Source organism: Mya arenaria, chromosome 3, assembly GCF_026914265.1.
Source record: "Mya arenaria isolate MELC-2E11 chromosome 3, ASM2691426v1".
Taxonomy (NCBI): domain Eukaryota; kingdom Metazoa; phylum Mollusca; class Bivalvia; order Myida; family Myidae; genus Mya; species Mya arenaria.
The window spans coordinates 36,744,073-36,758,011 of NC_069124.1; the positions used below are offsets into that span (position 1 = coordinate 36,744,073).

A 13,939-nucleotide genomic window follows, 5' to 3' on the forward strand; every position below is an offset into this window, starting at 1 on the left:
AAGTAGGATCGCTTATTTAACCTCGTAACTGGCGTTTAAATTATTAATAACGGTATTTCGGAGCAACTGATGTTTTATACAGTACGTTCACAGTCCAAAGTTTGTACCCTAGGCTCAACTTTGGTAAAATGATTGAAAAAAACGATTTCTCTAGAGCTTTTTTGTTTAATAACATCGTGTAATTTAATACAATACAATGCAATACAAACTTACAGTAAACTACAATAAATATTTTGTTTTGTGTTTGATTTTCGACTTTGTTGCTAAGCTATTAAAAAGATTAACAGACGAGTTGAATAGAAGCACAATTTGTTTAACATTATTTGTACGTTTTAGAAACTGTAATTTGGCAATATAATCTAAGAAAATGTCCACGTGTACCTGCGGTTGTCGGTAAATATATACCATTTAAATTGCCATAGTATTCTCTATAGTGAACGGATGACGTTCCTTGATCGGTGATAGGACTTCTTTATTTCTTTCATTGATGCACATTGATCGATCTCATCTGACCAATGAAAAACGACGTTTTAAATGTCCACCGTTACTCTTTACATGCGTAAGCTGTCGATAACATATTTACTTCTTGAATTTAACCTGAACTCATTTAAAATCATTAAAAGAGACATGGTACAATGTAAATGTAAGAATTTAGTGGTATTTCGCGTGCGTTCATGTCTTATGTAAGCTCGGGTGTGATTTTGCTTATTTCTCAAGACGCGCTTACACATTTCCTTGATTTGCAAAATCTCACCTCACCATATGAACGCACTTAATATAGCATTCACTTTACCTACACTCGACTATATCATGTGCAAGTGTAATAGACTTCCTTTAAAGGACGTTAAATTATTGTCGCAAATTTCCCAACAAGATCAATCGAGAATAAGACAATCTGAAAGTATTTTTGTTTGTTTGCTGGGATATTTGTGTAAATAAGGATTGACAATTCACGTCACATCCAGTAACGGGTTAAGTCATCGTTTCCATTCAGCTGACAAGTCCATAATTCACCTCCAATATTTAACTTGACTTGAATGGAAATGAGTTGACGGAACTTTTCTCCATGAGTACATATATCAAGCAATATTTTGACGTCGTTTATTCAATAAAATATTTTATTAAATTTCAAATGTGAGTATAAGCCCTAAACTATATAAACACAACTTAGCCACTAATGATGATGTTCATAAGGCAAATATTACCAGTTTGGAAGTTTAGAATGATAAGAATACTATTTTCTTACACCATCTTGTATACTTACAACATATCACGATATTTACTCTTTTGAACAGGACCATCAGGTCCTACAGGCCCTGAAGGACCGGATGGAAGACGTGGGCGGCCTGGCGATGACGGCATCAAAGGCACCAAGGGTGACAGGGGCACGGACGGGATCCCAGGGGTGCCTGGGTTCAAGGGACCGAAGGGGGATTTAGGGGACAGAGGCCCGCCCGGATATGGCATCAACTGCGTCTGTAAGTTGTCGCTGTCAATGGATGTAATGTATTATTAGTAAACGTTGCATTAAATGATGTAACAGAGGATTGTTATATGGCACAGCGTACGCGCTTTATGTAGAAAACGATTGTCAATATGTGGAAATTAATCTGCTGAAAAGGTTCCATGATATCTTGTTTTGCTAGTTTAATTAAAACCTTTAGAACATTTGCATATAAAGCGTTCCTTTAAAATGAAAAACGAATGAACTATGAAAACTATGAAAACCTGTATTACGTATCGCTGGTGCAACACATACAATCCAATCAAAGTTAACAAGGAAAATGTATTAACTTCATTTTCATTCAAACAATGTGGCTTCCGTCATACGATATCCTCCCCTTGGTCTGCAATGTAGTCAATTAAGGCATGGCGAGAGTCTATGGTAATTTTGTCAAAATATTTCTCAGCCAATCATAAAGCAAGAAAAGAAAATTTCGTATAAGCTAGCTTCCGGGTTTGCTGTTTTTCGCTATGATACAACTTCCCACATAATCAATTTGTAGTAACGACATCGGCAGCGTCTGTTAAGTTGGCGGCGCGTTCATCGTCAGCATTACGTTGTGCAGACAATATTTTTAGTATATTACTATTTTACCATGAACACACTTGGTTGTAGTCTTGGTCAGGTTGTTACCATCCCCCCATAGTTTTTAACCAGGGTTTCAACGAAAACCGGGTTATTAGAATGAGGTTGTCGTTGGGCGGGCGGGAGGGCGGGCGTCAAACATTGGTTTCTGTTCAATAACTTTAGTTAGCATTGATAGATATTGATGAAACTTGGTGTGTAGGTAGCTTATGGGAACAGCTAGCTTTGGATTGCTTCTGAGGGCGGTGGGGCTAAGGTCAAGGTCACTGTTACTAAAAATAGAAAAATGGTTTCTGCCCAATAACTTTAGTTAGCATTGACAGATATTGACGAAACTTGGTGTGTAAGTTGCTTATGTGAAGAGCTAGCTTGGGATTGCTTTTGAGTGGGGAGGGGCTAAGGTCAATGTCACTATTACTTAAAATAGAAAAATGGTCAAGGTCACTGTTAGTTAAAATAGAAAAATGGTTTCTGCCCAATAACTTTAGTTAGCATTGACAGATATTGATGAAACTTGGTGTGTAGGTAGCTTATGTGAAGAGCTAGCTTGGGATTGCTTTTGAGGGGGGTTGGGCTAAGGTCAAGGTCGCCTGTTACTAAAAATAGAAAAATGGTTTCTGCCCAATAACTTTAGTTAGGATTGATAGATATTGACGAAAGTTGGTGTGTAGGTAGCTTATGTGAAGAGCTAGCTACGGATTGCTATTGAGGGGGGAGGGGCTAAGGTCAAGGTCACTGTAACTTAAAATAGAAAAATGGTTTCTGCCCAATAACTTTAGTTAGCATTGACCGATATTGATGAAACTTGGTGTGTAAGTTGCTTGTGTGAAGAGCTAGCTTTGGATTGCTTTTGAGTGGGGAGGGGCTAAGGTCAAGGTCACTATTACTTAAAATAAATAAATGGTCAAGGTCACTGTTACTTAAAATAGAAAAATGGTTTCTGCCCAATAACTTTAGCTAGCATTGATAGATATTGATGAAACTTGGTGTGTAGGTAGCTTATGTACAGAGCTAGTTTGGGATTGCTTTTGAGGGTGGTGGGGCTAAGGTCAAGGACACTGTTACTTAAATTAGAAAAATGGTTTATGCCCAATAACTTTAGTTAGCATTGACAGATATTGATGAAACTTGGTGTGAAAGTTGCTTATGTGAAGAGCTAGCTTGGGATTGCTTTTGAGTGGGGAGGGGCTAAGGTCAAGGTCACTATTACTTAAAATAGAAAAATGGTCAAGGTCACTGTTACTTAAAATAGAACAATGGTTTCTGCCCAATAACTTTAGTTAGCATTGACAGATATTGATGAAACTTGGTGTGTAGGTAGGTTATGTGAAGAGCTAGCGTGGGATTGCTTTTGAGGGGGGTGGGGCTAAGGTCAAGGTCGCCTGTTACTAAAAATAGAAAAATGGTTTCTGCCCAATAAATTTAGTTAGGATTGATAGATATTGACGAAAGTTGGTGTGTTGGTAGCTTATGTGAAGAGCTAGCTTGGGATTGCTATTGAGGGGGGAGGGGCTAAGGTCAAGGTCACGGTAACTTAAAATAGAAAAATGGTTTCTGCCCAATAACTTTAGTTAGCATTGACCGATATTGATGAAACTTGGTGTGTAAGTTGCTTGTGTGAAGAGCTAGCTTTGGATTGCTTTTGAGTGGGGAGGGGCTAAGGTCAAGGTCACTATTACTTAAAATAGAAAAATGGTTTCCGCCCAATAACTTTAGTTAGGATTGACAGATATTGATGAAACTTGGTGTGTAGGTAGCATGTGAAGAGCTAGCTTGGGATTGCTTTTGAGTGGGGAGGGGCTAAGGTCAATGTTTTTTGCCAAATAACTTTTGATAGCATTGATAGATATTGATTAAACTTGGTGTGTGGGTAGCTTATGTAAAACGCTAGCTTGGGATTGCTTTTGAGGGGGTGGGGCTAAGGTCAAGGTCACTGTTACTAAAAATTTAAAAATGGTGTCCGCCCAATAACTTAATTGACTATAATTTCTGATTGCCCATAACAAAAACCTGGTTTCGTCGCATTTCGGCGCTTCTAGTTATATTTATAATTTCTTGGTCAAATCTTATCTTGGGGTTACTAATCGCCTTACTTCAAAATGATGCCATTATACATTAAAAATAGGTTTTATGGCTAGTGCAGACAATTAATAAAGTATTTGTAATTGTAATAACAAGGCATTTTAATCCAATTATTATGAAACTTGACAATCTTTAAGAATTATACAGCTGGCTTAATTATTGGTTAAGGGTACTTAATCAAAGTTTTGAATCTTTGAATGATGTTTTGACTATGATGGGCACTTAAATCAAGAGTCACATCTTAATCTTTGGGATTCTAGTTAAACAAAACTTAGCCAGTATGTTTTGTCAACACAACTACGATACTTTTATTTAATAAAGTTAAGAATTTTAGAGATTGGTTTAGCAGTCATTACATGGTATTGCAAGGAAACAACAACGAACAAACCTTGTTTTACAATAAGAACGAAATTAGTTTGTAACTTAATGTGTGTGAAGTTTGCTCAGCCATCGGCAATCGACAATCGACATTTGAAATTATATAGTACAACTACAATGTCGAGCTGGAATGTCGAGCTGGACGGAATTCTAGCTCGACATTTGAAATTGTATAGCATATCTTCAATGTCGAGCTGCAATGTCGAGCTTGACGGAATTCTAGCTCGACATTCGATATTATATAGCAAATATTTAATGTCGAGCTGCAATGTCGAGCTGGACGGAATTTTCGCTCGACATTCGATATTATATAGCATATCTTCAATGTCGAGCTGCGATGTCGAGCTGGACGGAATTCTCGCTCGACATTCGATATTATATAGCATATCTTCAATCTCGAGCTGCAATGTCGAGTTGGACGGAATTCTAGCTCGACATTTGATAATATAAAGATCATTTCTAATGTCGAGCTGCAATGTCGAGCTGGACGGAATTCTAGCTCGACATTTGATAATATAAAGATCATTTCTAATGTCGAGCTGCAATACGAGCTGGACGGAATTCTCACTCGACATTCGATATTATATAGCAAATCTTCAATGTCGAGCTCGAATGTCGAGATGGACGGAATTCTAGCTCAACATTTGATATTATATAGCAAATCTTCAATGTCGAGCTGCAATGTCGAGCTGGACGGAATTCTAGCTCGACATTCGATATTATATAGCAAATCTTCAATGTCGAGCTGCAATGTCGAACTTGACGGAATTCTAGCTCGACATTCGATATTATATAGCAAATATTCAATGTTTTGCTGCAATGTCGAGCTGGACGGCATCCAAGCTCGACGTTAGATAATATAAAGATTGCCAATTTTATAAATAGTAATCTGATGAACTAAAAAAGGTTTTCACTCATGTTGGAATTTCAAATCGGCTTGATGTTGCTAATTTGATATTTGTCAACCGTAAAGCAAGTTTCTTGCTCTTAATATAAAACTATACTTATTTTAGCTCTGTTGTTTATCGGACAAACGTCGAGGTATTTTCATTCCCCTGACGTTGGCGTCGTCTTCATATGATAGACGGCGATGGAGTAATGCAAAAACATGTTATTTACATTCGAATTACATGTGAATACGAATAACAAACCGTTTTTTCTTGTAGTATGACCTTTATCAACCTTCAAACTTCAACATGTGTTAAGTTATGCTCCTCAACCAGCTGAGAGAAATTGAGACAAGCCTTGTAATCCTCTTGCAATGTGTATTTGTGGTGCTGTTTTGTATGGATTAAATGTCACCCGACTTTGTAGCATCTTTATACAGTTGGTGTTATACTTAATTGTGAGTATGGTCGTGTATATATTTTACAGGTGAAAAGGGCGATAAGGGGGAGAAAGGGCAGCGAGGTTTGATTGGCTTTACGGGTTACAAAGGCGACAGAGGTTCGTTTTGGAATATATTCGCATATTAAGATGTTGAATTTGATTAAGTCCACAGCTTGAATATCGCCTACTTAAAGCACTCATATAGGATAGAAATTGGTCGTAATTACTCGTCGAAAAAAAATAATAACGCTGAGAATTTAGCATTCAATTTTAAGATTAATTGTCGGTTTCTTGTTTCAATTTTGTCCTGGCCTTTTACGTTTGGACATTATATTACAATGGAACAATAAATGAGTGAAATTGAATGTGAATAATAATAGCATTTGTGAAAATAATGACTATAGCTAAGACAATAATACAAAGTAATTTCTGGACACCAAAGTTTTGCGCTTGGGACGAATATTTATCATTCATCTTAAGAACTTGATAAACTATTTATGCCTCGTTTCAACAATGCTTAGCTTCGCTTCGGTTAAGTAGAATATTAAGTAATATTTTATAAAGTAGCATTTCTTGTTTGTAAATATTAGCAAAGCCTAACTTGTCCAATGGAAATATGATATTTAGAGAGTATATCATTGTTACAGGAGACGAAGGCTTGATAGGAGGATTAGGTTTGACCCTTTATTATTTCGTTTGGCTTTCATTGTTTATCTCCATGTGCATCACAAATAATGGATTGCCTATATTCTCCTGCTATGATAATAACTCATTATATATTTTTTTTATATTCTTTCTGACATGTAACAAAGATTCCGTAAGGGTGAACACCACACGTTTTTAGTGATTGCATTAGATGCTATCTAGCCAATACAAATATGGTCATTACAGTTAGAAGCAAAGCATGCTCAACGACTCTGGCGACATGAAACACGAAGCTGAAACATAAAATACCGATCCATAATTAAGTCATCATTTTCAGCAATTAATTTGCGAACTAACTTAACACACACACACAGACAGATACAGAGAAAGTGCACTCGAGCGGAATACAAGTCAGACTCAATTTTGAAATGCCTCCTTCTTTAAAATTGTTACATATGCAAAAACTGCACACGCCAAAACATATAGCTCGGTCGAATGTTCTCGACAACATTACACGTGTACAAAAAAACGTAAGTAAATATGTCTTCATGTACATAAGTGGTTACTTTGACTGTATTTTCATGAATTGCCATATTTTGAAGGGTTGAAGACCATTCTTTCTTAAGTGCTCTCAATACATACATATATATTACCACGTTTAAAAACAATGTCATGAGTTTGAATATGTTTTCATCAAATTGCATTACCTGCTTATAGTATTGAAAAGGTATTCTGACTACTCTGTATAAACAGTTTGCCTAAACTATGTACTCATAATATTTTCTGTTGCCATAATTACACTACATCTCAAATTCCTAATTTCATAGCTTTTCGACGTACACATTAAAACATTATGAACATGAAATGGATGCAAGAAAACCAATCTCGATATTCAAGATAATGTAACTAGATATTGCTGATTTAGATAATACATGTATCCACTTTTTTCAGTTGAATGCTGAACTTAACATATAACTTACAACTGTGTTTCTGTCCGTAGGTCACAGCACTAAAGGCGAGATCGGACCACAAGGACCTCCGGGAATACAGGGACCAAAGGGCATCAAGGGAGACTGCGATGGTATATATGGCCATACTTTTGCCACCAATGTATAAACATGCACATATATTAACTTTACTGCGTTTTTAATTAGGAATCTCAACGCGACTCTTTAATCAAGTAGGCGTACATGTTTGATTGTTTCGAGACACTAACATTGAACCATCTATTTCAATAATAATTTTGACCGCATTACACTTTAATCAATTGTATTGGCGTTTTATAAACATATCCGTGATCATAAACAAAGACTACCGACCATAACCATACTATTTGTATAAAGTCCATGGGGACAATAACACGTACGATTATTGGCTCTATTGTATGCCATACAAGCCTTTGATCTGTACCCATGGTTCAATAACATTACTGACTAGACATTATTTATTTATTACGATAAACTTTATTGCGCATGTCAAAGTGTTTGCTCACATAGTTGAGATCCAATGATACAGATAAACTTCACTATCTTGTACTATGTTACTCTCGTGTCATTTAGTTCCTTTTTTGTAATTTGCAGGACAATTTCCTCTTGTTTCATTCAAAAAACGTTTGTATGTTTGCTAATGAATAACTAAAGCAGGGTCGTACTACCGGGAATAGTGAGGCGTTAATAAGACGAAACCTGTCGATTTTCCCATTTCGAAATGATGAAGTTGTCCTAACTTTCCTTTTTAATCGATACGGGATCCTGGCCTTTTCGCAACTTTACATCCTCATCTCTTGGAATTCATTTCGTTGACGGATTAGTATCCCCAATATGCCCGACTAATTGAATTGTAGCAAATCCTTTCCGGAGACGCATCTACGGCCTTACGTGTAAAAGTATTAAGGAAGATGTCCTCTTGGCCTAGGGCGCCCCCACCTTGTGAAGTGTGAGAATGGAGGCGTTAGCTGTCGGCTTTTATCTCAATGCTTGACATTTTATTGACAACTTAAGTATTTTTTAAAGTAACTGGAGCTTTGCGGGCAAGCTTTCACGACTAACTATTGAGAATTGAGCAGGTGACTTTTGATCTCAACATATACATTTGTGTACAGCGAATGACGGTATTTTTATAGTTGTGTAATGTTCGCTGTCTTGTAGCGTTGTGTCCCTCACTTGTGTGGTGTTTGTTTGGTCGTGATTGCCTTCCGTTTGTGTCCCTGCTGTTGTCACCGTTATTTTATTTATAATGCAATACGGTATTCAAATAAATGTTGTCAAGACAATCATTTAACCACTGGTTTAAAAGCAAGAGGATGTTTGTGTCTTTAAAATTATTTATCATTTGTGTTTTTGAATTATACTTCACCAAGTTGGCTATGTATGTACTGTGGTTTATGCATGCATGTTAAAACATATTGTATTAATAAGGCTTGTGTTGTGCTTGTGCTAGCAGATATACTCAGCAATGTAATAAGAGCATGTCCTATTACATTTGCCCGAAGCATTTAACTTTAGGGTCTGATAAATATCACATTAAAATGTCACCTTACAAAATACGGGAAGCAGAGGTAAATGTTCTGAAAACAAAACATTGTAGACAAAATCTTACAGTTGTGTTGCTTGTGGAAAAATGATGAACAAGAGATTACAAATGGTATTTTCGGGAAAATGCTAGGGTTGAATGGAGTGTCCCCTTTGAAATACAATGTAAATGCCTAAAAAACAGAAGCAGGACAGAAGCATATCTGAGTAAGCACGTAGGTTTAACTGAGCCTTAAACGGTTGTTTTTGATAAAACGTATATAATGTAAGGTTAGGTTATTTAAAACCGGTTTGATCATACCTCGCATGATAACCATCGTGTACGCTCAGTAATCAAATGCGGTTCTCAGTTTAATTGAAAACGTAATTTCACTGAAACAAAGATACTCTGGGAAGGAGCCCTTCATCCAAACACTAAGTAGTGGGATATGGCAGTAACAGATATTGAAAACAACTGTCAAAACCCGTCACACAGTCTTTAGAAGTGTAATTTATAAGCTGTGTGAAGTTGGCTAAACATACGACATTTGACATTGGACATTCAAGATCGAATGTTGTGCTGGCACGACATTGGACATTGGACATTCATAATTGAAAGTCGTGCTGGCACGACATTGGACATTGAACATTCAAAAATGAATGTCGTCCAAGCACGACATTGGACAATGGACATTGGGATTTCAAAAATGAATGTCGTGCTGGCACGACATTGGACATTGGACATTCAAAATCGAATGTTGTGCTGGCACCACATTGGACATTCAAAAGTGAAAGTCGTGCTAGCACGACATTGGACATTGGACATTCAAAATCGAATGTTGTGCTGGCAAGACATTGGACATTGGACATTGGGATTTCAAAAATGAATGTCGTTCTAGCACGACTTTGGACATTCAAAATCGAATGTTGTGCTGGCACCACATTGGACATTGAACATTCAAAAGTGAAAGTCTTGCCAGCACGACATTGGACATTGGACATTCAAAAATCGAATGTTGTGCTAGCACGACATTGGACATTCAAAATTGAAAGTCGTGCTGGCACGACATTGGACATTCAAAAATGAATGTCGTGCCAGCACGACATTGGACATTGGGATTTCAAAAATGAATGTCGTGCTAGCACGACATTGGACATTGGACATTCAAAATCGATTGTTTTGCTGGCACGACATTGGACATTGGACATTCAAAATTGAAAGTCGTGCTGGCACGACATTGGACATTCAAAAATGAATGTCGTGCCAGCACGACATTGGACATTGGGATTTCAAAAATGATTCAAAATCGAATGTTGTGCTGGCACGGCATTGGACATTTAAAATCGAATGTTGTGCTGGAACGACATTGGACATTGGACATTCAAAATTGAAAGTCGTGCTGGCACGACATTGGACATTCGACAGTCATAAATGAATGTCGTGCCAGCACGACATTGGACATTAAAAAATGAAAGTCGTGCTGGGACATTTAAATTAATGTATGCCATGTTTTATGAATGAATGTTTTCTACCGACTTTAAATTAATTCGGATGGCATGCAATTTTCGGAATTAATTTTTTTGATATATTGTCTTAAAATTATTTGAAAAGGGTTAGAGATCACAAAAGCAATGTCTCAGTATGAATTTATAAACACCAAATGAGCATTGTCATTACGATTCCATCGCAATATTTGAAACTCAAGCATGATTCCGATAGACATGATGTCACATATGCAGAGAAAGATTCAAATGAATATACTTATGAATGGTCGTGGATTATATGAAGACAAACAGTGATAATGCTTTCGAAATGGCCTACTTTTAATAAGCTTAATTGTTTACACACCACTGCTACACATCCAGTACCATTTATAAACGAAGTGAAGATAATTATATTCACAGTATATGATGACATATGGAAAATATACACATGCATTGATGATTCCAAAAAATATAAATGTAATCGTTCCTACATCTACTTTATCTGGTTTTACGTATTATAACACGAAATATTGTCAATGATCCGATTAAGTAACCTATTACTGCCTGTCGACTTATTTTTTATCGACTCAATTAGTCACAACAGTCGATTTTGAATGTCCCATGTCCAATGTCGTGCCAGCACAACATTCACCTTTGAATGTACAATGTCCAATGTCGTGCTAGCACCACATTCATTTTTGAAATTTCAATGTCCAATGTCCAATGTCGTGCTGGCACGACTTTCACTTTTGAATGTCCAATGTCCAATGTCGTGCCAGCACAACATTCGATGTTGAATGTCCAATGTCCAATGTCGTGCTAGCACGACATTCCTTTTTGAAATACCATTGTCCAATGTCGTGCCAGCACAACATTTGATTTTGAATGTCCCATGTCCAATGTCGTGCCAGCACAACATTCGATGTTGAATGTCAAATGTCGTGCCAGCACAACATTCGATTTTGAATGTCCAATGTCGTGCCAGCACAACAATCGATTTTGAATGTCCAATGTCCAATGTCGTGCCAGCACGACATTCATTTTTGAAATCCCAATATCCAATGTCCAATGTCGTGCTGGCACGACATTCATTTTTGAATGTCCAATGTCGTGCCAGCACGACTTTCAATTTTGAATGTCCAATGTCCAATGTCGTGCTAGCACGACATTCATTTTTGAAATTCCAATGTCCAATGTCGTGCTAGCACGACTTTCACTTTTGAATGTCCAATGTCCAATGTCGTGCCAGCACAACATTCGATGTTGAATGTCCAATGTCCAATGTCGTGCTAGCACGACATTCATTTTTGAAATACCAATGTCCACTGTCGTGCCAGCACAACATTCGATTTTGAATGTCCAATGTCCAATGTCGTGCCAGCACAACATTTGATGTTGAATGTCCAATGTCCAATGTCGTGCTAGCACGACATTCATTTTTGAAATACCAATGTCCAATGTCCAATGTTGTGCCACCAAAACATTCGATTTTGAATGTCCAATGTCGTGCTAGCACGACATTCATTTTTGAAATTCTAATGTCCAATGTCCAATGTCGTGCTGGCACGACTTTCATTTTTGAAATTCCAAAGTCCAATGTCGTGCTGGCACGACATTCATTTTTGAATGTCCAATGTCGTGCTAGCACGACTTTCACTTTTGAATGTCTAATGTCCAATGTCGTGCCAGCACATCATTTGATTTTGAATGTCCAATGTCGTGCCAGCACAACATTTGATGTTGATTGTCCAATGTCCAATGTCGTGCCAGCACAACATTCGATTTTGAATGTCCAATGTCCAATGTCGTGCCAGCACAACATTCGATTTTGAATGTCCAATGTCGTGCCAGCACGACATTCATTTTAGAAATCCCAATGTATAATGTCCAATGTCGTGCTGGCACGACATTCATTTTTGAATGCCTAATGTCCAATGTCGTGCCAGCACGACTTTCAATTTTGAATGTCCAATGTCCAATGTCGTGCCAGCACAACATTCGATTTTGAATGTCCAATGTCCAATGTCGTGACAGCACAACATTCGATCTTAAATGTCCAATGTCCAATATCGTATGTTCAGCTAACTTCACACAGCTTAATCTATATTAAATAATTCCGAAGTACCAGGACATCGATTAATACGATGTTGACGTTCTTTCCTTGTCTAATTTCCGTTTTGCTGCTATTAATAATTAGTGCTTGTTTTGTTTCATTCATTATACCTCTTGATGCCAATTAGAGTAACGTAGTTATAGGTGTTTATCTTCTTTCTTGTATTTGTCTTGATACTGCGTTTGTCATTGAATGTGGCTAACATTTCGACCCCTTATAGCTCACTAGTATTAAAGCCATAGTTTATGGATTAAATGTTAAAATTCAAATGAAAACTCCAGTATGTGAGCCTACAGGGTCTTTCTGAAAACAAGAATGCGTTTCTTTTTTTTAGTCTGGAACAAGGAACGCCACAGTCTTCGCGTAGTTAATACAGATAAGATAGGTAACTATACTTAATGCAAGCAACAATACAGTTTTAAAAGATAATTGTGTACTAATGGTCATCTTTTATATGGGTTACAATAAAATCTCACTGTATTGATTTGAGTATTATTTAGATATTTGTAGAATCCTCTACGATGATTTTTTTTTCAAGCGAAATGCCAATGAACGCATGACTGTCCTGACACGAGACACGTTCGTGCACAGCAAACTTCATTCTCTCAAAGCAAATGGAACATTCCTAATTTTTTGGAAAGGGTTTCTTAAGAATGCTTATGTTGAGTTTTAATAAGGACACAGTAGCAAGAAAGTCATAATCGAAAATGAAGAAAGCAACATATTATATCTACTATAAAACAGATAAGTCAGATCAAACGCTTTAGACCATTTTGTTGAATTGATTCATTAGCTTAGATTGAATCTATTGATGAACTCAAGTTGAATGCTTTTTGTGATAGTGATTATTTTCCGATACAGACGAGCGACCACAACAAGACTATCGAGCCCCAAAAAATCCTGGCTCAGAAAATGCTTCCGGTGCTAGAGGTAAGACTAAGCCTGTCCTACATTAATTCAGGTTTGTGTATATATTGTCTATATTTGTTAACGTTTAAAATTCTGTTTAATCATAAACAAAAAAAGAAAAAAACTATTTGGTAAATACATCAACTAAATGATTAGACTTATTGTCTAGACAACATTTGTTTCTTAGATTTTAAAACACAATGTTTGAATACTAAAGCGGCGTGCACGTTTCTTTGAGTACACTAACTTAATCATTTGTTATCGTGTGATCACCTTAACCAGCTATACATATATTTATATCATACACTTCCGTTGATCAATGCCGTGTAAACAATGCGTGTATGCATTGTATGTAAGATTATCAGAGGCGTCAATGGTGTGTTTATCCTTCAAGGTTCC

The 13,939-nt window shown here is 36.9% G+C and overlaps 1 protein-coding gene across 1 annotated transcript in view; it reads left to right on the plus strand.

The window, feature by feature from the left end:
* LOC128225989 (collagen alpha-1(I) chain-like) overlaps positions 1–13,587 on the plus strand; it is a 41,239-nt gene extending 27,652 nt beyond the window's left edge. Inside the window, exons 5-10 of the mRNA XM_052935882.1 lie at positions 1,296–1,478; positions 5,924–5,995; positions 6,526–6,552; positions 7,524–7,604; positions 12,966–13,016; positions 13,493–13,587. Coding sequence (XP_052791842.1) covers positions 1,296–1,478; positions 5,924–5,995; positions 6,526–6,552; positions 7,524–7,604; positions 12,966–13,016; positions 13,493–13,587 — 509 coding nt within the window. The remainder of the gene's footprint in view (positions 1–1,295; positions 1,479–5,923; positions 5,996–6,525; positions 6,553–7,523; positions 7,605–12,965; positions 13,017–13,492) is intronic.
* Positions 13,588–13,939: the final 352 nt, after the last annotated feature.